Source organism: Arvicola amphibius, chromosome 8 (assembly GCF_903992535.2).
Source record: "Arvicola amphibius chromosome 8, mArvAmp1.2, whole genome shotgun sequence".
Classification (NCBI taxonomy): domain Eukaryota; kingdom Metazoa; phylum Chordata; class Mammalia; order Rodentia; family Cricetidae; genus Arvicola; species Arvicola amphibius.
The window spans coordinates 87,987,345-88,011,699 of NC_052054.1; the positions used below are offsets into that span (position 1 = coordinate 87,987,345).

At 40.6% G+C, this 24,355-nt stretch overlaps 1 protein-coding gene across 1 annotated transcript in view; it reads left to right on the plus strand.

The window, feature by feature from the left end:
• Tmem232 (transmembrane protein 232) overlaps window positions 1-23,042 on the plus strand; it is a 237,768-nt gene extending 214,726 nt beyond the window's left edge. Inside the window, exons 12-14 of the mRNA XM_038341007.2 lie at window positions 8,247-8,340; window positions 22,570-22,759; window positions 22,861-23,042. Coding sequence (XP_038196935.2) covers window positions 8,247-8,340; window positions 22,570-22,759; window positions 22,861-23,042 — 466 coding nt within the window. The remainder of the gene's footprint in view (window positions 1-8,246; window positions 8,341-22,569; window positions 22,760-22,860) is intronic.
• Window positions 23,043-24,355: the final 1,313 nt, after the last annotated feature.

A 24,355-nucleotide genomic window follows, 5' to 3' on the forward strand; every position in this document is an offset into this window, starting at 1 on the left:
AACACACACTGGGCTTGTCATTGACTCCTAGTAGGTCTTTCACCTTTCTCCAAGTATTAAGCCAACCCTTTGAGGGCAAACTTGGCTATGAAAGTGGCACTTACCTATTTTGAAGCTCTTTTCCTCAATTCTGTGTTGTTGATTGCTTTGCATCTAATTTTGTATCACCATTTCTTGTTAGGTTTCCAACATTTCTATTAACTTCTTCCTCTCTGAGAAACCCTCTTTCCTTGAGCTTTTCCTGTAGTGTGGAGCTGCAGGCGGCTTCCCGCCGCCCCAGCTCCCGGCCACCGGCTAGCTTTACCCGAAATAATTACACGGAAACTGTATTCTTTTAAATACTGCCTGGCCCATTATTTTCAGCCTCTTACTCACATCTTGACTAACCCATATCTAATAATCTGTGTAGCACCACAAAGTGGTGCCTTACCAGGTAGATTCTAGCATACGTCCATCTTGGGCTGGAGCTTCATTGCGTCTGGCTTCTCTCTGAGGAGAGGCACGGCGGTCTGTCTAACTTAGGAGAGGCGTAGCATCTGACTGAGTCATCTACCTCACTTCCTTCTTCCTGTTCTGTCTACTCCGCCCACCTAAAGGCTGGCCAATCAAATGGGCCAGGCAGTTTCTTTATTAGCCAATGGGAGTCCTCCATCATTTTCCCCTTTGCTTCAATATGTAAAACTCCTATGGAGATGCATGGCTTATCTCCAGTGATTCATTTCCCTGAGGTTTTGGCAATTCTTGTTCTGACTGCTTCCATGGGTCATTAACATTTAATATTGCTTTCAAAACAATTTTATTAAGTAATTTTTGGCCTTTGTCTACAGAGGCCTTGCTTTACTTTGCGTCCCAGTTCTATAGTGACAGACAGGAATCACGATGTTTTCTTGAGTCTCACGTCAAGGTGTGTAATGCTGTGCTTTATGTTAACTCAAAGTCTGGCCGTTCATTTGTTAAAATAAGGATGAGTTTCGATGGTCTGCATTGCCGATAGAGTATCTTCCATTAGTTATTGCATTTGCCTCTCATGCTGAATCTGAGGTCAGAGTGTGAGATACAGGACCATAGAGGCCTTGGTCTGTGCATGCCCCTTGGCCTTGTGTCCTGCCTGACCCAGGAACAACATTGCATCAGGAAGCACCCTAACATCACTCATGCCTTTTGGAAAGCATCCGTGTGTAGTTCTCATCCTTGACGTATAAATGAAACTGAGCAAGCCACAAATGCGATGTTTCATCTAGCTCAACAGGTCATAATCCACTCAAAAACTGTATTATACCATCTTGCAACAGTTTTCCAGGGTCCTATAGAAGCCTCCTTGTGTATCTCTCCATGTGAACATTGAAACTTCAGATGACAGTATCGGATGCTTTCTTTTTCGTATAGTTTGTCAGTCCCTATGACAGCATTCTCTTGGCAGTAAGTATTGGTTTAGTGAAAGGGAGTGAGGCACTTCCTCCTCGCTGCATTATAGGCTCCACCCACAATGGGTTTCCACACTTCTCCCCAGATAAACCTTCTCTGTTTCCTCCTATTTTTTTGTCCCTATATTTTGCAGTCACTATATATTCCAGTGTGAATTCTCCAAAAGATGCTTCCTCACCCCAACTCTCTGCGCCTTTGAATGTGTCTTTACTTGGAAATAAAAGAAGTCTTTCCAAATGTAATTAACATGAGGATCTGAGGATAAGATCTTTCTTGGTTAGGCAGCAGCATCAAAGAAATATTTATCCCAGGCTGCCAGACTTCCCACCGAGACTGGTGGATTTCGGTGGTTCACTTTATTGATGGTTATACTTAAAGGAACAGCTCCAGGTCCGTGAGAAAAACACCCTGGGTTGTAAAACTAGGGAGAGGCTAGGAGCCTGTAGCCTAAAAGACACCCACCTACAGCTTAGCTAGACTGGGACAACACTAGAGCTGTTTTGGTCACGTGGCTCTAAAATCTGGTGACAATACGCCTATGTTCCTAAAAGAGCTGCCATTGTGAACCAGTAAAGAAGACACATGGAGGCACGAAAGGCGGTGCCCCCGGGAAGATTTACATGAGGATAATGTATTCCCCCAGTCAGAGGGTCACAAGGATAGTCAATCCTTCCAGAAGCTGGGGGAGAAGCCAGAGGCATGCCTCCCCCAACACTGCACGACCATTGGAGCTGCCACTGCCTGCATTCCAGAACTCTGAAACAAGGACTCGCAGGAAAAGTGTCTCTCCACTTCTCACTATAAAACACCAAAATACTACATCTCATTAAAAACATCAAAATTGGCATGCCTTTCTTTTATTCATCCCCTTGTCCTGTAACTGATGGTCTGAGCTAAAAGCCGTGGCTTCCTCCTTTATATGAGGCTGACAGTGACAACTGTAATGATGTTACACCGAGACCTGTGCAGTGTTTGATGCATGCTTCACCTCCTTGATGTGGGAAGTGTTGTTTTTCCAAATTAAGGATACAGTAAAGCTATATGAGGGAGTAAAATCATGTGCTTAACATGATTGTCTTTATTTCCCGGAATACAGTCATTGTTATTCGTGCATTTTGGGGTGCAAATGCATCAACAGATAGAGCTAGACACCACAGATATATAAATACACTCATGTAAGTTTTCCCTTTAAGATTTCCTTTTAAGCCGGGCGGTGGTGGCGCACGCCTTTAATCCCAGCACTCGGGAGGCAGAGGCAGGTGGATCTCTGTGAGTTCGAGGCCAGCCTGGTCTACAAGAGCTAGTTCCAGGACAGGCTCCAAAGCTACAGAGAAACCCTGTCTCGAAAAACCAAAAAAAAAAAAAAAAAAGATTTCCTTTTAGCCTTATGTAATTTACTGCTTAAAATTTGCATATATTATTTAAGAAGGAATTTGAAAGAACTCAGTTAAATGCTTCTAACCTTTAAATAATTTTTAGGATTCTATTTTGCTCTTCACAGTACTTAGCAATTTCTTTAAACTTTGGCTATGCCCATCTTTTGTGGAACGAATATAGTTAACCCAAGTGTCAGCCCCTGACTGTCCTCCAAGTCCCAGCTTCCTAGAGTCACGTATCTCTTGAATGTCTTAATAGAGTGCTGAGGGGAGAGAGCAATGCTCTCTGGTCTGCATTGCTTCTCAGTAGTACTGGGCGAACCCCATGTTCCCCGATGGCATGCTGCTGCCTTTGAACCAAGTATCTGCTTCAGTCTGCAGCCTGTGTCCTGAGAATGTGATCCTCTTGCATCCTTGGGTACTGCTCCTCTGAGCAGTTATGGGATAGGCTTCTAGAAAATGGAGAGGGTTAAAGCATATTAAATGTTTCACTTGCTCCCCAATCATTCAGGAAGCATGCAAACATCATGGGGTGTTGAGAGTGATAAGAAAAGAGACAAAAATCCCCTTGGTCAGGTAGCTACTACTCAGGAAAACCCTAAATTCACATAGGCTCAGGATAAATGTAAAGTCACAATGGAGGTTAAGTGTACCAAAGAGTATCAGCATGGAAGAAGAGCAGAAGAAGAGGCTAGGGAAATGACTGACAGCATCGGCAGGCTAACAACAACGAGGGGAACAGGTGTGCTGAAGCAGTTGCAAGTGAACCTGTGAGCTAGGGGCAGGTAAACCGAGGGAAATAAGACAACTGGGAGCCATATTATTAAACTGCTTTCACCAGTACATAGTCCATGTCAGGATTCCCTCATGGTGGTTAACGGGGAGATAGAGGACAGTTGGAAAGACCAAAGTCTCTTCTGTGACTCAGGGCAACTCCTTAATAGTAACCTTTTAAAAACAAAAGAGCAAACCACTTCCAACACAGTGGCGCAGAATATGTTGGCATTCTGTAAAACGCAGAGTCTGTTCTACATGCTATGGTACGAGAGCCGGGAACAAGGCTGGAGACTTAAAAACACACACACCCAGATAGACAAGGACACGGGTCATCCTTGATACAAGACTGCCAACTTTACTGTGCTCCAGGGAAGCTTATATAGGGATCCTTAACTGATAGCCACGCCCCAGCTCTCGGGATCTTTCAGTTGCAGGCCTCACCAAAACCCTCTCCCCTGCCATTAGGGTCTCGTGTGCTCAGAGCAGCTGCAGGCACAGATAAACAAGTTGTATTGTTCAGTTCACTCCAGCAGGTAAAAAGGGTCTGAGGCAGGCAAAGAAAGTCAAGGGGCCAGGGGCCTGCAGCCCCCAACACCATTCCAAAAGGAAGAATGGAGGATGGTGATAAGATATTGGACCAAAGCAAGGCGGACACCCAGCAGGGAAAAGTCCAAATCCTGTAGTTCTGTCAGGTGATCAAAGGGCTTAGATGGCACCTCTGTTCCAGTTTTTCTAAACGCAACACATTTCTCTTTCGTAGGTTGGTTCTATTTCCTGTCTTCAGGTCTTCAGGTCACAGCCTCACACAATGTCCTGTCAGGGCCTGCATGCAGGGAACTCTCCTCCACACTCCTGTCCTCAGCAGCTTTCCTTAACATGGAGGAAGAGTCCACAACCCCCTTTACTGCTGTATCCATGACTCTAAAGCTGGAACCAGATGCTTGATGCTGCCTACTTCTCTTGCCTGCTTGGTTGGAATCTGGCCCTTCCCTTGGATTGCATTTACACAAGCTTTGATGTGTTGCTTTCCTTTATTGAATAAGCTTTCCTCTGTTTAGGAAGAGGAAACATTTTTTTAGACATTTCCTTCTTACAAGTTGGAAACTTAGCTGGGTGAGGTCTTGCTCCGAGGGAACTGCTCCCTTTATTCCACATTATTAAGCTACTTTGTTCCCTTTATTCCACTCCCCATGAGCCCTTTCTTTAAACTTCTCATCTTTTTGAGCATAAGACTCGGCTCTAGCATTAAATGTCATCTTGCTCTTTTTCAAACTGTACGATTTTTTTCTTGCTCTGCTTGCTCTTTTTCATTATAGATCCATATAAGAGTAATTGCTGATAGCCAGGCAACAGAGTCAATATTAGGCTGTAATTAGTTCAAAACTTTTCAAATTAGCCTCCGGTATATTCCTAGGACAAGTGCAAAAAGAGCCATGCTATTTGCTGAAATATCACAAAAATGGCTCTAGCCCAGTTGCTAATTTTGTTTCCCTCTGGAACCACTTGAGCTGGGCCTCCATAGCTCATATTGCCTTTAGCTGTCTTCCAAGTTCCTACTAGGATGGTTCATTAAGCCCTGCTTACAGTCTTCAGCTGTTTTTCTAGTCCAAAATCTCAAAATCTTCCATATATATATTATTTAAAAAAATAGTGTGGTCAGGCCCATCACAGCAACCACTCCCGGGTATCAACTTCTGTCTTACTTTTCTACTGCTGTGATGAGACTTCATGACCAAGGACTCTTAGAGAGAAAAGAGTTTTTTGTGTCTTATAGTTTCAGAGGGTGAGTCCATAGCCACCACTACCCGAGAGCTCACATATTTCCCCTTTTTACTGAAAACAGATTCTTTTCTCATACAATATGTCCTGATTACAGTTTCCCCTTCCTCTACTCGCCCAAGAATGTGCCCACCTCCCCTCCCATTCAGATCCAGTCTTTTTCTCTTCATCAGAGAAGAACATAACAACAAAACACAATACAACACAATAAAACACATCACAATGAAGTTGGACAAAGTAAACTGCACTAAGAGCAGTCTCAAGAATCAGAGACCCGTCATTCATACACTTAGGAGTCCTATAGAAATATTAAACTGAAAGCTAATATGTACACACACACATAGATGTGTGTGTGTGTGTGTGTGTGTATGTGTGTGTGTGTATATGAGAAACCTTAGGAAAATGTGATGTGTGTAAGCCTTGTGCTTGCTACTTCAGTCTCTGTGAGCTCATATGAGCTTCACTTGGTTGACTCATAAAGCCTTGCTCTCCTGGTGCCCCCCACACCCTTTTGGTGCTTGCTTTCTCTTCTTTCTAGTGCTTCCTGAGCTCTGAGAGGAGGGATTTTATGACGACATCCCTTTTAGAGCTGTGTGTCTGAAGGTTTCCCTCTCTCTGTGTAATGTTTGCATATGCGTCTCTGTATTTATTTCCATCTGGAGAAGGAAGCTTCTCTGACAGTGATAATCAGCATAGTCTAAATAACTTGGATTTAGATATAACAATGTCTGAACATGGCACTAATCCAGGAGTGTAGCGGAATATCAATTCAAGCCATTTTATTACTCCTTTTTTTTTAGACCAGTAGTATTGGGTTTTACCCTAGGTCTCTGAGCTATCTAGTTTCTGTTTCTTGGTTGCCCAAACAGTATCAGGTATGGGTTCCATCTTGTGGAGTGGGCTTTAAGTCAAACCAGAAATTTGTTGGTTATTCTCACAAGTTTTGTGCTGCCATTGCCTGAGCATAGTTGTAGGCAGGACATCATTGTAGATCATAGGTTTTGTGGCTCGGTTGGTGTTTAGGATTCCTTTGTGGTAGCATTCAGAGTATCTTTCCATACCAAAGACTCTAGGACATAGGGGTAAAGATTCTATGTAGGCACCAACTCAGCCTCTCTATATGCACTGAGTTGTGTGGGTGTCGTCTTCAACAATAGTGCACTGCTGTCAGGTTGTGGAGAGCTACCTATAGTCTTGGAAGTAGCCTGGGTTGTGTATTTTTCCCTCCCAGGGAGATCCATGTGTACCTGCTAGTCCCTTCCACTTTATATAACCTCTCTTGGTCTACTGACTGTAGCATGACAATCATTTATTTAACAGCTTGAGACACAATCACTATGCAGAGATAGAGAGAGCTCACTGGGAATGGCATGGGGCTTTGAAACCTTAAAGCCCACCTCCAGTAACATGACTCCTCTAACAAGGGCATGCCTCTTAATCCTTCTTAAACAGTTCTATCAACTGGGATTCAAGTACTTGACCAAATAAGCCCATGGGGCCATTCTCATTCAAACCACCACACATTCCAAAGAGACTTGAGTCCAGAGGAGAGAGGATGGTTTGCAGGGACATGAGCACTGTGGTGAAGGTAGACGGAGATCTGAGAAGGGTTCACCGTGGGACAGAATAGTCCATGTGGTTCTACAGGAGCAATGGAAATCAAGAATGTAGAGCTGGTTAGAGTGATATAGGCAACAAACATGGGAAAATTAATGTGAAGAACTCCAAACTAATATATTGATCAGATTTCATTTGGGGTTATTGAAATTTCTCAGGATTCCCCTCCCCCCTGCTTCTTCCCTAAGCCTTTCTCTTTAAAACTCTATTTTCTCTCTCAACCCTCCCCCCTTTCTTACCATTTCATTTCTCTACATGTTTTTCAGTATAACCTATTCTCTCTTAGTATCTGTAATAGTAGAATTATTATGTGGACAATTTTGCTCTAAATTTGCCTTAATTGGGGGCCTAGGTTTATAATGGCAGCAAATTTACAAGCTCTTGCTGAAATACCACAGTTATATGACAACATAAATAAACATTAAACTCTCATCATGTTTTCTGATGTGGGATTCCCCTCTGTATGCTGTGAATATCATTGGTTAATAAAGGAACTGCTTTGGGCCTATAGCAGAGCTATAGGGAAACAGAGTGAGGTGGGGAAAACTAAACTGAATGCTGGGAGAAAGAAGGGCAGAGTCAGAGAGAAGCCATGGAGGCCCTGCCAGAGACAGACGCCGGAACATTATCTGGTAAACCACAGCCTCGTGATGATACACAGGTTACTAAAACTGGGTTAAATTAAGATGTAAGTGTTAGGCAATAAGAAGCTAGAGCTAATGGGCCAAGCAATGACTTAAATAATATAGTTTCTATGTGATTATTTCAGGTCTGAGCTGCTAGAAGTGGCCTTCCAACAATAGTTTTCATAATTTTTTTAGGTCAAATTTGTAGGCTTAGGCATCCCGTAGAGCTTTCAAGGTGGCGGGGTTATATGAGGGAAGGATGGGCATGTTCACCTCCACATCAAGTAGAGTGATATTCTAATATCCTAACTCTACCCTTTGCGTCCTTCTGTCTCATTTGCTGCATATCAGCCAGCTGTTGAGTTTGTATCTGGCAAAAGTGAATTACCTTTTAAAATGATCGTTTTCTAGATTTTTATTATATATGTCATATCTTATCCCCCCCCCCACAAATGTTAGTTTTGGTTATCCAAAATGACTTTGACAAACTAAAAGCTAGCATACTGGTAATTTAGTCAGAATAAGCTCTTTAGGTTTGTAAGGTAGCATCAAGATGCTTAATAGCAAATTATGACTTAAACATGTTTTAATGAAGGATAGTGCCTAAATCTAATGCTAGATGTATTTTTTGTGTGTTCTTTTGTAGGGACCATTCTTCTGTACTAGAAGTTTCCATGTTTCCATATCCAGATTTCTTCACCAAGGCAGATAAGAAATTGGCAGAAATCGTTGACCATCACGTAAGACTTTCTTTTTTATTAAATTAAAGAATTAAATATAATTACATTATTTTCACCCTTCCTTACTTCTCCCCAAACCTTCCATACTCACCTTCAATTCTATAGCTTGAAACTATTTAATTGTTTATATATATAATATGTATTATATATAAATATATATTCCTTTTTATGTTCTTTTCTTTTTTAAAAACAATCTTTTTTATTTTACATGCTAATCCCAGTTTCCTCTCCCTCCCCTCTTCCCGCTTCCCCCACCTTCCTCTCATCTAACCCCCATTCATTCCTCAGAGAAGGTGAGACCTCTCATGAGGAATCAACAAAGTCTGTCACATCACTGGTGCAGGACCAAGTCTTTCCCCCTCCCCTCGCATCTAGGCTCCATAAGGAATGGGCTCTGAAACCCAGTTCATGCACTAGAGATGAATACTGGTTCTATTGCCAGTGGCCCCACAAACTGCCCAAGACATACACCTGTCACCCCCATTCACAGGGACTAGTTTGGTCCTATGCAGATTCCCCAGTTGTCTGTTTGGAGCTGAGCTCACCCTAGTTCATGTCAGCTGTTTCTGTGGGTATCCCCATCATGGTCTGGACCCCTTTGCTCATATTATCACTCCTCCCTCTCTTCGACTGGACTCTGTGGGTTTGGCCCAGTGCTTAGCTGTGGATCTCTGCATCTGCTCCCATCAGTTGCTGAATGAAGTTTCTATGATGACAGTTAAGGCAGTTATCAATCTGATTATAGGGGAAGGTCAGTTAAGACAATCTCTCCACTATTACTTAGATTCTTAGCAGGGGTCATCCTTGTGGATGCCTGGGGAATTCCCTAGTGCCAGGTTTTCTCACTAACCCATAATGCTGCCTCTTTGAAGGTATCTCTTCCCTTGCTCTCCCTCTCTGTCCTTCCCCCCAACTTGACCTTCCCAATCCCTCATGTTCTCCTCCCCACTCCTCTTAGTCCTTCCCCCACTCCTCTTTCCTATCTATCTATCTATCTATCTATCTATCTATCTATCTATCTATATTCCTAATATATAATACAACGTGCTCTGTCCTGTATAATGGTAAGTGTATGTACATGATTTCAGGGCTAAACACTTGGTATCGGATAAACAATTTTGAAACTCTTCCCTGGGGAAGTCTATCTCTCCCATTCTTAGCATTTGTTAATTATCTGTAACTTTCTTTTGTCTAGGGTTGAAGCTCTATGATATTTCCCCCCTTTATGTTAGCATGTCTAGGGGTGTCATCCTTGTTCAGATCTTGTTTAGGGAGCCATGCTGATGAGACTTCATGGATGTAGCCTTCCTGACATTTCTTGGAAATGTCTTTCTTAAGCTAGCATAAAAACTATAATTCTTCAGAAGCCAATTGACTTATCTAATAATGTCTTTCTGATACTGAAGCATGAATGGGTGATATTTAAGAACTGGTTCATGATTTCCATTGCCAGGTTTGACTATGAAGCACCACAGTGCTTATAGAATGGTACTTCACACCCAATGCTTTAACTTTGCCTAGTCCTGTTTTCAGAATTAATTCTGATATCTCACAACAAAAGTCTGGTGTCAAGTCATGAGCACTAGTTACTTCTGCAGTATAGTTCTAAAACTGGAACAAAAATTGTTCTATGCCCTTTCCAATGGCCTTACTCTTAACAGTTAAGAAAGACCTGTAATTAATTTGTCCTTAGTAGAGTTAAACAAGCAATGGCAATATAAAACAATTCACCAAAACATGTTAATCCATTTTCTTGATACTTTCTTACCTGAAGGGGAAGCCCAGCCAATCACCTTGTTTGTAAGGCACGTCCCCCTTAGGCTAATATTTACTTATAAAATCTTGCGGGTGTGCGCCCGCCCTCTCTGTTTTCCTACGCTCCTCACTGGAACCTTGGATTTGTAAGTTCCCTTTTATTTCCTTTATTAAAGCTGAATATTATATATATTAAAGCTAGTCTGGTTAATCATAACTGCTGATCAACCACGCCCCTTCACTTACCTAATAAGCATCACTTTATTTCTACATTTTAAAGCAACAGAAGTAGGAGAGATGTTATTTTCTCATCAAATACCAAATGGAATCCATAGCATATAGTTTATGTTTAAATTAATTTTTAACACTTGATTGCTAGTAGTTTGATATGATCTATCATATTTTTGGTTATATTTTAGATTGTGTTGCATTCTAACTAAATTGGTGATTTCGTTAAAAATATTAGAAAGGCATGATTTCAATTACTGACCACAATTGAATGGTTAATTATCACACAGTATTAAGCGACTATAATAATAGGCCGAGAAGTATTGGTGTTTTAGAGATTGATTGAATATATTTGCATCACAAATTCAGAGGTATACTACTGTTTCATAGCACCATGACAAAACGCAAAGGATTTTGTTTGACGCAATCAATATATTATATATCAGTCTTCTCAAGACGTTAATTATTCACAAATTTTAACATATTAGTCTTAATACTCAAATTCCCTAAGCATTTCATAAAGAAACTTATCATGAGATATATTACATTAGATAACAACTTAGTCAGAGATAACACAGATAATATACATATATGTACTAAATACACACCATCTTGTTATATAATATAATACACACATGAGGTGCATGTTAATTCAAGTGGATTGGAATCCTTAAGGCTAACAAGATGGAGAGATAGTAGTCTGATAGACAGAAAAAGTCTGTGAGATAGTCTTCTATGACCCATCGTCCTTTGCTTTTCCAGAGCTGTGGTTTGCTTGTGTTATAAGGCGAATAGTATGAAAATAATCCTCTCAGAAAAACAAATGGAAAAATTAAATCCAATTGTTTGATAGATTGGCCTAATAAAACTGCTAATAGTTTGTAGTTTTAATCTGGGAAAGGTTATGGATGTGCTTTGGGGTATTATGTTATTAAAGCTTTCTTGCATATGCCATTTCCTTTGAGATGAATAAGACAATAGTGATTTGTCCTTATACTTCTCACCCTAAACCCCCTCTGACATCAGTTAACTCGATCACCACAGCAGCCCTGTTCAACACTTACCAACAGGAACAATGAATTATGAATTGCGGTTCAATTGCTTGCCCTAAGTTTTAAAGCAAGTACATCCCTGAGTGTGTGCACAAAATGGAAGTTCCAGAGCTCTTGCTCCACCTTCCTCCTCACCTCATCGCAGCTGATTTCAGTGCTTAGATTATAGCCATTAAGCAGAATTGTCAGCTTGTAGGACCTGCAATGTTGAGAAGAAACAAAAACATATGCTTGTAGCTTCCAGGCACCATTCTCCTCTCAAGTCAACTTATTTTGTTGAGTGGTTCTAACATGCAAGGAATAGGGGAGTTAGTTTGTTACTCAAAACAAATTGTTACTTTGTACATTGCAGTAGCCCATAGCAGGACACCTGTACTGTTGAGTGCAGAGGTTGAATTAACTAGTTCCTGGTGTTTCCATTTCCCACCAACTTCAAGGTAGCACAATGAAAATAATAATGGCAATTAAGAGTCCAAACAATACACTATGTCATCCAAATTGCAACAATCATAGTTCGCTAAGACAAACTGGCATTGTATTTATGGTGGGGAAGCCAGTGAAAAGGATTGTGTCCATACCAAGTTTGAAGAGTGGGAAAAGGAGAAAATCTATTCTCTGGACAATAATGATATGAATAGAACCTATGAACTGGTCTCATACATTGGAAATATTTATATATGCTAGTTGAGGAATTTTTAAAAAAATCTTATTTTACTTGCAAATCTTAAAAGTTAATCATCACATGGGGAAAAGGGAAAAGGAGGGCTCTTTAGGGAAGGGGAGGGAGATAAAAGAGGTTGGTGAATAACAGTAAGGAAATCTGAAAAGCCCACAAGGAATCACACTATTAACTAATTATTTTTTTTTAAAAAAAAACCTGTACAATGCATGTAATTCTGTGCATAAATATACATATGCAATTTTAATAAACTTTTCTCATCTGGATTCACAATGCTCTCTCCAAGGGCCAAAGACCACCTAACAAAAACCCTACTACCAGCCATGAACAGTTGTTTTTTTCAGCTAGGTCTGTCAAAGAGACTCCTTCAACACAGTCTGTTGTTCTCTTGGTTACACGACAAGATGTAGAAGATTAAGGCCCTACTGCTGAAGACATTATTTGCTTCAGAAATAGAGCTCAGAGACCTGGAACTGACCTGAATTCCCCCTCTTTGAAGAATTAGTTGTCATGATATCAGAAGATATTATACAAGTTTCCAGAGGGAGGCAGCCAAAATTCCCACCCAGCTGTGACAACAACCAGCATGACACATGATGCTAAGGGTACAGTAGTGGCCGGCATACTTTGGTAGTAGCCAACAGCTCTCTAATTGGACTTGAGACCTGGTTAACAAGAGGGAGACCATGTTTGGTACTAGAAAACCTACCTAACTACTCATTGCTAGTGAAGTCATGGTTACTGGAGGAGAATCTACAACTTCTATTTTACGAAACCAGCATCATCCCTAAAAGCAGACTATAAACACTTGTCCTTACACCCACAGAGAGTGTATATTCACTCTTTTTTTGTAAGTATAGTCATTTTATTTAATTTTTTTCTTACAATGTTTCATCATCTTTTAAAAATTTTTCCATTCAAAAAATTTACACTTCCTCCCCACGTCCCATTCCCCTCCCGCTCCCCCATTCATCCTCCTACCTCCTCCTCCCTCCTTAAGAGAGGGCAGGGAACCCTGCCCTGTGGGAAGTCCAAGGCCTTCATCAAGGAAACTTCTCTTTGCAACAGACAGAGACCACTACAGAAAACCACATTCAATCAAAGTGCAGAGTTGTGTTGCCCAGTCCCAATGGATACATCTATAAAATAACTACTTATGCGCCTTCAGCTCTGGAAATAGTTCAAAAGCAGAGGCAGAAGGGTTGCAAGAACCAGAGAACCAGGGAGTGTGCTATGAGATTGTGTCTTCTCATAACATCAGGAGCTACACCCATAAAGTTTCATCTGTATGACTGTCTAAATGTGAGTGGAACAAGGATGACACCAACAGACGTGGCGAACTGAATGGGGGAAGTCCACAAGATCTCAATCCTACTCAAAGAGCAACAGGCAATTGAGGAAATCTGGGAGCAGGAGAGGTGCACCAATCAGCTGTCAAATGGCCAGCCTTGAAAATATACATACAAGTTACATCATATGGATTAAACAGGTTATATTTAGGAATATGTATTTATATGTGTGTGTATGCATGCGCATATATATATAGTACATTTATCTACAGATAGATAGATAGATAGATAGATAGATAGATAGATAGATGTGCATTTGATAATCATTTGTAAGAAAGAGGCCATTAGATGGCAGGGAAGCAGGGAGGGAATACATGGTAAAGTTTAGAGGGAGAAAAAGGAAAGAAGAAATGCTGTTATTCATCTTATCATAAAAACCTTTTAATTGTTTTAAATGAAGAAAATAAAAAAGAAGAGGTAATTAACACTTTTGAAATTACAAAACCTGCCTGTACTTTGGCCTCAACTTTGGTTTACCATTTCTAGTTCTAGTTAGTGAACCCACCTATACTTCCACCCCAATCCCAAGGTCTGCCTAGTGTGTCAAGAAGTCAGTTGAGAATCAAGCCCCATACCAAGCCTCCATTCAGCTCCTATTCTCCTCTAGGCTGTTCATTATTTATATATTGTGCAAGGTCAGCCTTTGAGGCCACCTGTGTCATTGTTCATATCTTTGTTTTCTTCTTTGTTTATCATTCCTTCACATCTCCCAAAGGACATAAGCTTACCCAGTTTACATCTTTGATCCAACCTTCTGAGAAATACACTGTTCTACATTGAGTACATAACCTTACCTCTCTCTTTCTAGAGTACTTTTAGGGAAAATTTCACATTGTCAACCCATCTTTTTTTCTTTGCTTCTCTGACTCCTTCTGCGATGCATGTTCCTTTTCTCTGCCTCTCATATATTTACTCCTCTTTATTCTCTATACTCACACCCACAATAATTAACATACCAGTGCATACCATAGTATTGGTGTCTCTGTACTCCCCATAAAAATGGGTATTCATGAATGACTGTTTTGCAATCAATTGATATTCCATTTTCATGGTGGGTTTTTGATGCTCTGCAACTATTGTAGCAGAATAGTATTCAACACACAGTGAGGTTGAGGATAGAGCCTGTTCCCTAAGAAACAGACTAAAAGAAAAAAAAATTCATCTCAACTAACTAAAACCTAGTATCTCCTAAAATCTGCAAGTGTCTCCACTGAACGTGGAAAAGCCATCTAGCAACAGCAGCAATGGCAAATGTTAACCATTGAGCTAACCATGATGGGCAGGTCCCACTGTGAAAATGGAAGGAAAATGAAAAACCATGACAAATTATCACCAGCACATACCAATCCCATAGTAATGTCCATCAATGAAGACGACCAGATTTCAAATTCCAAGCAGTTAAAAAAGAACAATTATAAACATCTTTTTAAAAACAGCTTGTAGAGGGCACAGAAGTATTTTAAGAGAACACAAACAGCTGGGTTAAATAAAGAGGTCAATTCAAGAGAGAAAAATTGAACTCAGTAAAGAGACAGGACCACTGAAGATGAGCCAAATGAAAACAACGATGGAAATGAAGAATACAATAAATAAATTAAGGCATTTAGTGGGAAGCCTCAGTGACAGAATTAATCATGCGGAGGACAGAATTTCAGGGCTCAAACACAAACCAGAGAGATCAGACTATTCTGTCAGGGTTAACGACAATTTTTTTTTAAGTGTGTGAATGGGAGTTACAAGATATTTAAGCTACCATAGAAAGGCAAAGTTTATGTATTATCACCATAAAATGAGACTAAATTCATGCTAAAAGAATAGAATTTTTTGGACAAAATCGTAGAAGAAAATTCCTCAAATCTAGAAGAAGCCCATCCAGAGACAAGAGGCTCACAGAATGCTGAATCTATAGAATCAAAAAGTAAAACTCCCATTGTCATATCATCCTTATAGCACTAACTATGCAGAATAAATATGTATTGAAAGCTGCAAGAAAAAAATATCGGTCACATGGAAAGGAAGGTCCATCCGAATAACTGTTGGCCATTCACTGGGGACCTTGGCAGTCAGAATGGATTGGAAGATGTATTTCAAATTATGTAAGTTTACAGCTGTCAACCCAACCTAATATACAAGGTAAAACCATCATACTTGAAGGAGAAACAAAAATTTCCATGGCAAGAACAGATTAAAGGAATTTATGGTCACCAAAAAAGCTCTACAAAGGATAATAGAACGAATGTTGAATATTAAAGAGAAAGCTAAACATACCCAAGGAGCTACAAAAAATGCCAAGACAGTCATTAAACTAAAGAGCACCAAGTAAACAGAAAAAGGCCATTCTCTGAGGTGCCGCCAGGAGCTATGTAGTGGTGGCCCTGGGACTTAGGCAGGAAACCACAGTGGCAGACCTGTCCCAGTGGCTCTGGAACATTCCGGGTAAGAGGAACTGTGTGGCTGGGAACAGGCACCAGGAGCAGGACTGAGGTGTGATCAGTTCCTCTGTTGCTGCTTATGAGAACTCTGCCCTCACATTTATATTACAGAGGTTCAGTCACCGTTCCTGAGGCAAAATCCCAGAGAAGAGCAACAGGAAGGAATGGCTGCTTCTCCAGAGAAGGACTCCCAGAGAACCATCGTACCAAATGTGTGATAAACGTCAGAAATTCTTGGATTAAGACTCAAAACATGTTGTCCATCAGCCCATGGCTACCTAAGAGAAGTCTTATAAATGTAATGAGCTTAGCAAAATGATTCCTGGATCCTTCCCACTTACACCTTATAACACGAGTGATATTACAGGAAAGCACAGCAGCTCTGCCTTTCTTAACCACAGTGATGCCTGTGTTGAATCAACAAACAGAAACAGATGTAAAAGTGGGCACACCAGAGGAGAACTTTGCAAACTAAAGACTGTGTAAAAATTTGTGTTCCAGCATTAGTCAAAGTCTGAGAATCCACCCGGGAAATAAATGTAAAGGAAATGATAAGAATTTTGACGTTACATGCAAACATCAGATAATTCATAGCACGGGGAATGTGGCAACTTCTATAACACATTGTCATACTTTCAGATCCATTTCAGAATCCATACGGGAGAAACATTTTACAAATGTCAGGGATGTGATGAATCCTTTACCAATTACTCAAGTCTTAAATCACATTAGAGAATCAAGACTGTCGAGAAACATAAAGAATGTGCTAAGTCATTTCATTAATGGTTGGACCTTAAAAAGCATTAGAGAACCCATCCTGGAGAGAGACCTTGCAAATGCAGTGAATGTGACATATCATTTACCAGTGGGTCAGAGGTCACACAGGAGAGAAATCACACAGATGTAAAGAATGCAACAAATGCTTTTCTCCGTTGTTTCTCATTAAAGACCACTACAGAATCCATCCTGTAGACAGAGCTTACAAATGTAGCAAGTGTAGAAAATGCTTTGCCAGGTCCTCAGATCTTAATGCATATTAGTGGACTCAGGAGGAAAACTTTACAAGTATTGTGATTGTGACAAATGCTTTAAAATATTCTCAAAACAGTGCACACCAGACAATCCATGCAGGTGTAAAATCTTACACTTGTAGTGAATGTGTCAAAGCTTGTACCCAGCACCCAGTCTTAGAAAACATCAGGAAAACACATTGGAGAGAAAAGTTTCCATAATGAGTATTGTGGCATATGCTTTATCCAGAGCTCTGTCCGTACAGACCTCTGTAGGCTACACGCTGCAGACTCATTGTGAACATGAGAAACCTCTGCAAGACTTACAGAAACGTTTGAATCTTAGAAAACATCAAGAGTTTATATTGGAAAAAATCTGAATATGTGACAATGTGAGAAAAAGTATTTCTTTAAAACATTTTACTTTTCAACCTCAAAAAAATCATTTTGAAGACAAAATGGGGGAAGCCTGAAGGATGTGCTATTACATGGCAGTGTCCAGGAGACTGAAACATTCCCTCATGATAGTAGTGGATTAAGACAATAAATAAGCACCTAAACATAGCTACAGGAGGTCCCTGAACCTGACAGATCCCCTGCTCAAGAGTAAACCAACAGAAGAGGATGTAGAGAGCCTCTCTCAGACAAGACCTGATGCCAGGAAGAAGCAACCAGGCTACCTCCCTAGAAGACACCTTGGCTAGCAATGCTGCCTGAACAAGGCTGAAACCAACAGTCACCAGGAAAGGACACTCTCCAGCCTCCCGTGATGCTTGCAGGTGTACAGTGTGCCAGGTTTCAGGTATTCTTGACCTGAGTTCCATTCGGGGTAGGCTCTTATGATGCAGCTGTCTTTGAGTCCCTTCTGCACCGGTGTGTAACACCTTACCCACTTTCCTGTAAGTAACTGCCCAACAGTGCTTTGGTTCACCAAGTGGGACTTTCTTGGCATCCATACTTTGGTTTGCTGTCAGTTCCCTTTTCAGTGTGAGCAGATAGATGTACCTGATACCTCTCCCCAGGAAACGTCTGTCACATAATGTACTGAAACCTTCCTTCCAAACTTGTTGTGTGTTAGAAAATTCATATTACAGAGAAAGCATTTAAATATTTACCATTGTGTTGGGTTTGTGCCTCATTCCACGTTAGAAAGTCAATGCCAGAGATCCCCAAGAAATGCGTTGAAGTTGTCAAGCCTTTACCTAGTGCTAAAAGCATAGATACTTCTGTAATCTGATTTTGAGAGAAAACCCACTGAATGCTTTAATAATGCTTCATTCTTCTTTTAAGAAATAAAATAAGAAAAACTACAAAAACAACAAAATGACAGGACCAGTGCACATGTATTATTGAAAACACAGGGTAGTATTAATTCTCCTATCAGATGACATAGACTAGCTGATTGGATTAGAAACAGGTTCCTTTCTTTTGCTGCTTCCATGAAGTATGCATTGTTGTCAAAGATGGACACCGCCATCGGAGTGAAAAGGTGAGCCAAGATCTTCCTAGCAATGAAAACCAAGAAGTAAACAGATATCACTATTCTAATATTTGAGAAAACAGACTTCAACCTGAGTCTAGTCGGAAGAGATAGTCACTGATAACTGTGGAGAAAGCAATCAAGAGGAATTACAGTTCTAGATATATACACACTAAAGACAGGCTCAACTAATTTTATGAAACAATGCAGCTAGATCTACGCTTACATATTAATCACAGGATGAGCGGTCAGTGGCTTCACTCCCTCTATTTCTCCACTAGAAAGGTCAACAGACAAACACTGGAATTAAAGGACACCATAGATCAGGCAGACATAATAGATATTAAACATAACAAAGTAATATTCAGGGACTTTAATGCTCTGCTCTCAATACTACACAGCAGAGGAACACTGGAGATCAATTGACCCTAAGAGACTTCTACCGAACATTATACTAAAACTCTATGTAATACATATTCTCCTCAGTAGCACATGCATAGAACGTTATCTAAAATAGGTCACATGTTAGGACACAAAAAAAAATCTCAAAAAAATACAGGAAAGTAAAAATGATTCCTTATATTCCATTTGATCACAGTGTAATAAGTCTACAAATCAGTATCAAAGACAGAAATCATACGATCATTTAATAGGTACGGAAATGTCTTTAACAAATCCCTTCAAAATAAAAGCTCCGGAGAGACTATGGATGGGCAGAGTCACGTGTCTACTAAGAAAAGGCTTCATTTGGCACACCTCTAGCCAACATCATGCTTAAATGGAGAAAAACTTGAAGCCTCCCATTAGTACCAGGGAGAAGGCGAGGGTGTTCATTTTTTCATGTTTATTTAATATAGCATTTGGATCAATCATTTCCAAAAGGATCAAAGACCTCAATGTCATATTTGAAATTCTGAAATTACTAGAAATAATGTATACAGGTCTTAAAGACCAGTGTGATGAATTAAATTGATTGATTTTCATATGCTGAAACATTCTAGCATGTTTGGAGTGAATTCAACTTGACCAAGGTAAATAATTCTTTTTTATGTTCTTGAATTTAGTTTGCAGGTATTTTTCCTCAGAATTTTGGGGTCTGTGTTCATCACAGAGATTGGCCTGTAATTTTCTTTTCTTGGTATGTCTTTGTCGGGTTTTAGAATTAGGATGATACTAATTCTGTAAGAGGAGTTTGGAAGTATTCCTTCATTTTCTATTTTGCAGAATTATCTGAGAAATATTCGTCCTATATTTGAATATATAGGCAGGCCAATCACGTAGGACTCCAGCCGTGAAATAGGGCTCACGGCCAACAAGTGGAAATTCATGACATTAGGAAGGATTGACACCGCAACGGAAGCCTATGTCAGCTGCACACACGACAGAAAGTTAGACTCTAGAATATAGAAAGAGCTTAAAATCTAAATATCGGGACAAATAATCTATTTATAATTCTTAGTCTATGGAACTGAAGATAGAGTTCTCCAAAGAAAAAAACACAAATGACTAATAAATACTTTTTTTAAAATGTTCACCATCCATAACCTCTAGAAAATTGGAAATTCCAAGTAGTTTGATATTTTAGTGTGCATCAGTCAGAATGGCTGTTATTAACAAAATAAGTAACCATGAATGTTGGTGAGGGTGAATGAAAATGAGACACTCTCATCACTGTTGGTGGGTGTGTAAACTGGTGCAGTCCCTATGATAATCAATGTTTATGTTCTTCAGAAAGCTTAAAATCATGCAGCTGCATTGCTCAGCTCTATCACTCTCAGACATACACTTAAAGAACGCCATATCCCGCAATGGACATTCCTGCACTTTCATATTGGCATGGATGAACAGTAGACTCTGGTTCAGTGGGAAAGAAGAATAGAAATATGAAATTTTCTGGAAAATTGGTAGATCTAGAAAATGTTATACCCAATAAGGTAATACAGGCCATAAAGACAAATGCCTCATGCTCTCCCTTATGTAGCATGAATAGTAAAATCCCAGAGACAGAAATTGGAGTTCAACTTGAAGGTCAGAGAAACAAAACAGCCAAGCCACTAGAGAAGTCTTACCCCTACCAAGGCTGGGTGACTACAAACTAAAACAGCCTAAGCCTCTCTCTCTCTCTCTCTCTCTCTCTCTCTCTCTCTCTCTCTCTCTCTCTCTCTCTCTCTCTCTCTCTCTCTCTCTCTCTCTTCCAATTTTATATTCCCTATAGTGCTAGGATTGATTAAAGGTGTGAGCCATCAGCACCTGGATTTGTTTCTGCATTGATCTTGTACAGCCCACAGTGGCCTTGAGTTCACAAAGATCCATCTGCCATCTGCCTCTGTCTCCCAAGTCCTGGTATTAAAGGTGTGTGTCACCATTACCTGACCTCTAGTGGATTTAGCTTTGCCTCTGGTCTTCTGGCAAGATTTACTTATTAAAACACAAATAATATACCACCATACTCTTATGTGCAGATTTTAGCTATGGAGTTTTAGAAGGTGTGCTTAAATTTTAGTGTCCATAAGGCCCAGAAAGATAGGAGTCATTTGAAGGAAGGTAGGAGGAGGCCTACCTTAGGGCAGGGGGAATAGTATAACATGTTGGAAATGAAAGTAGAAAGGGGTGATACTGGGAATAAAAAAAGTCATAGGAAGGAGAGGGGAAGCACAGGGAAGAGGAGGGCAGTTATACAAAAAACTGATATGGAAATGTGCTATATGATGCTTCTTAAAGCAGAGAATGACTAGGAAGGGCTGGAGGTATGAAATGGAGGGGGTAAGTGATATAATTCTTTTACTTAAAAATAATATAAAATGTACACACACATGTGTGTATGTACTAGAGGATCAGGAGATACACAGCAAAACGATGTCTTCTGGTTACGTCATAGCCATTGAACTCATGTTGTCATGGTTACCTGCACAAGGCTTACACAAGATTGGGCACTTGCACATTTCATTATATATAAGTCCTCACATGTCCTTGAGAGACTATTGGCCATAGGCAGTTATTGAGGCTGGAGTCATTTTCTTTAGTGGGATAACCTCTATAAATTGCTCTAGTAAATAAGCTCTGATCTACGTTTGGGTATGAACTTGATTAAACTACAAAAAGTAGACATGAGAATCTGGTAGGGGAGGACTTGCTGCTAAGAAGGGTTCCAGCTGGAGAGGGAAAGGAATGAGATGGGAATGGGTGCATGCAACAATGACTGAAATTCATGGTACAATTTTATGAGACAGGCAAACAATAGAAAAAAATTTAAAAGGCCAACTATAAAGTATAAGACTTTATATATGAGAAAACGTATCTGTTGCCATTGAATATCACAGATTTAGAAACTAAATGAATTTCAGGTTGTGCCTGAATATTATAGATGGTTTTGCCACAGGTTTCTGAGTATTTCATCCAAAAAATTATTTTACGAGAAACTGAATATGTAATAATGATGTGCAGCGAACATCTCAAGAACCACGATAGTAACTTATTTCTTGTATCATTAAAATTTAAACAGGTCATATGCTATAAGCATGTAGCTTGTTATGCTTTAGATTTAATGTTTACTCATACGAGTATTTCGACATTCTGCAAGACTGTTACTGTCAGTGAGTCTGAATGGCAGGCTGTGAGCTGAGCTGAGGGGATACAAAGAACAATACAGGCAGGATTCTTAGGAGTGTCTAGCGTGTCATGCCAGGAGTGACTCCACTCTGAATTGTTGACTCTGTCTGAAGAGGGCTTACTACTCCTTTTAACCATTTCCCCTGCCAGCTGTGTGAGAAGAAGGTGAGGTCCTCGAGGTGTTTCTCCTCTCTCATTAGTTCCAACACTGGTCACACCTTCCTAATTCTCAGCATGGTCGTTACCAGTGGAGAGGTTGCCTGACTATTAATTCCACCTTAAACCTTATTAGGAATAATATAAGATTGCAACCCTTTAATATATTTCTTCTATCCTTTGGTGGTTTGTTTCGCTTCAGCTAGATCTTTCATTTTATAATCGATGCTGTCATGGAAATATCAGCAAAATTCTCTGGGCTGTAGAAACAAATGCTACCTTCAGGAGGAAATTCTGTTTCTGCGGGGCATGTATGTGTTTGTGCAGTTTTCATATGTTAAGGTATGAGAAACCCGAGAAATGCTTCTGCAAAGCAGGGAAAGGAGAGTGGCAGGTAACAATGCGCGTTTGAAAAGCTCTGTTGATGTGTGCTTTTCCATGGGAAATAATATGTAAATGAATTATTATTTCCATCACAGTGGCAAAAAGAAATGGAGATTCGAAAGCGAGAAGAAGTGGCATGTGAGGTCCAGAAAAAGAGAGACGAGGAGAAAAAGGAGCAAAATCGCTTTCAAGAAATTATGAAGCAAAGAGAGAAGAAACTGAACAAGCAGACTAAACCCTATGAAATCACTTCATTAGACAAAAAAGATGACCCGGGAAAGGAAAGTGGGTTCTGTAGGCCGGAAACGACAACAACCCACCAAGCTAAGTGAGCTAAGAGGTTGGAAAGCATTCTTGGAATTAACATGAGGTTGTTTTTTAAAAAGGCATTGTTATCTCAGTAGCAGTTAGTAGTCTTAGTAGTCATGGTGTAGTCTCACATTCAACAGTCAACTCTTCGTCACACTTAGGTGAGGTGGTTTCACCAGCTGTCCCTGTTTCCCCTTGCTCTGGTGTAGCTCTTCCTGCCACTCTCAGCGTCGATATTCACTCTACTGTAAGAAAGTGAACTGAAGACTGATGAGTGAAGGCGTAAGGGGGATGAGAATTATTCTCGAAAGCATGAGTGAACATGGGCTTGAACCCCTTTGATTGCTTTTATTTCAATAAAGAAATTACAATAATTCTAGGGTCTGTATTTTATCATCAATTTTTGAAGACCGACGCCCCGCGCTAATGACTAGAATCTTATAAATTACTGTGCAGAAGCAAGTCTGGAAAGGGCGCTTCCCCAAGATCAGCTTGATATTTAATGGACGGCCAAAGAGACCCATGAGTGACCCATGAGTGACAGTTGTTTGAGCTTGCTACATGAGTTTATGAGAACGGGTGTGCAGGGATTGGGAAAGCTTAGTACCAAATACCGGAAGCACTCGTCCAATTGGGAACTATTTATAAATAGTATTCACTTCATCTGAGACTCAGTCTATGGGCAAGTGTAGAAAGATGGGGTTCCTGTGGGGCTTAATAGTTTTCTTTTTTTATATGGTTTATTTTTTTATATTTAAAAATTTCCATCTCCTCCCCCCCTTCTCCCCCTTCCCTCCCCTCCCCTCCATCCATACCCCCCTCCCTCCCTCTCCAGGCCAAGGAGCCATCGGGGTTCCCTACTCTATGTTAAGACTAAGGTCCTCCCAACTTCCCCCAGGTCCAGGAAGGTGATCAACCAAGCTGAGAAGGCTCCCACAGAGCTCATCCATGCAGAAGAATCATAGCCCAACGCCATTGTCCTTGGCTTCTCAGTCAGCCTCCACCATCGGCCACATTCAGAGAGTCTGGTTTGGTCTCATGTTCCATCAGTCCCATTCCAACTGGAGTTGGTGATCTCCCGTTAGTTCTGTCCAACTGTCTCCATGGGTGAACGCACCCCTCACGGTCCTGGCTTTCTTTCTCATGTTCTCTCTCCTTCTGCTCCTCATCAGGACCTTGGGAGCTCAGTCCGGTGCTTCAATGTGGGGCTCAGTCATTTTCTTCATCTATCGCCAGGTGGAGGTTCTATGGTGATATGCAAGAAATTCATCAGTATGGCTATAGGAACTGGCCTTTTCAGGCTCCCTCTCCTCAGTTGTCCAAGGAACTAGCTGGGGGCGTCTCCCTGGAAACCTGGGAACCCCTCTAGAGTCAAGTCTCTTGACAACCCTCAGATGGCTCCCTTAATTAAGATATATGCTTCCCTGCTCCCACATCCACCCTTCCTGTATCCCAAGCATCCCATTCCTCCGAGCTCCCCCCATTCTCCCCTTCACGCTTTTCTCTCCCCATCTTCCCTTGGCCCCGTCTCACCCAACCCTCAAGTTCCCAATTTTTGCCCGGCGATCGTGT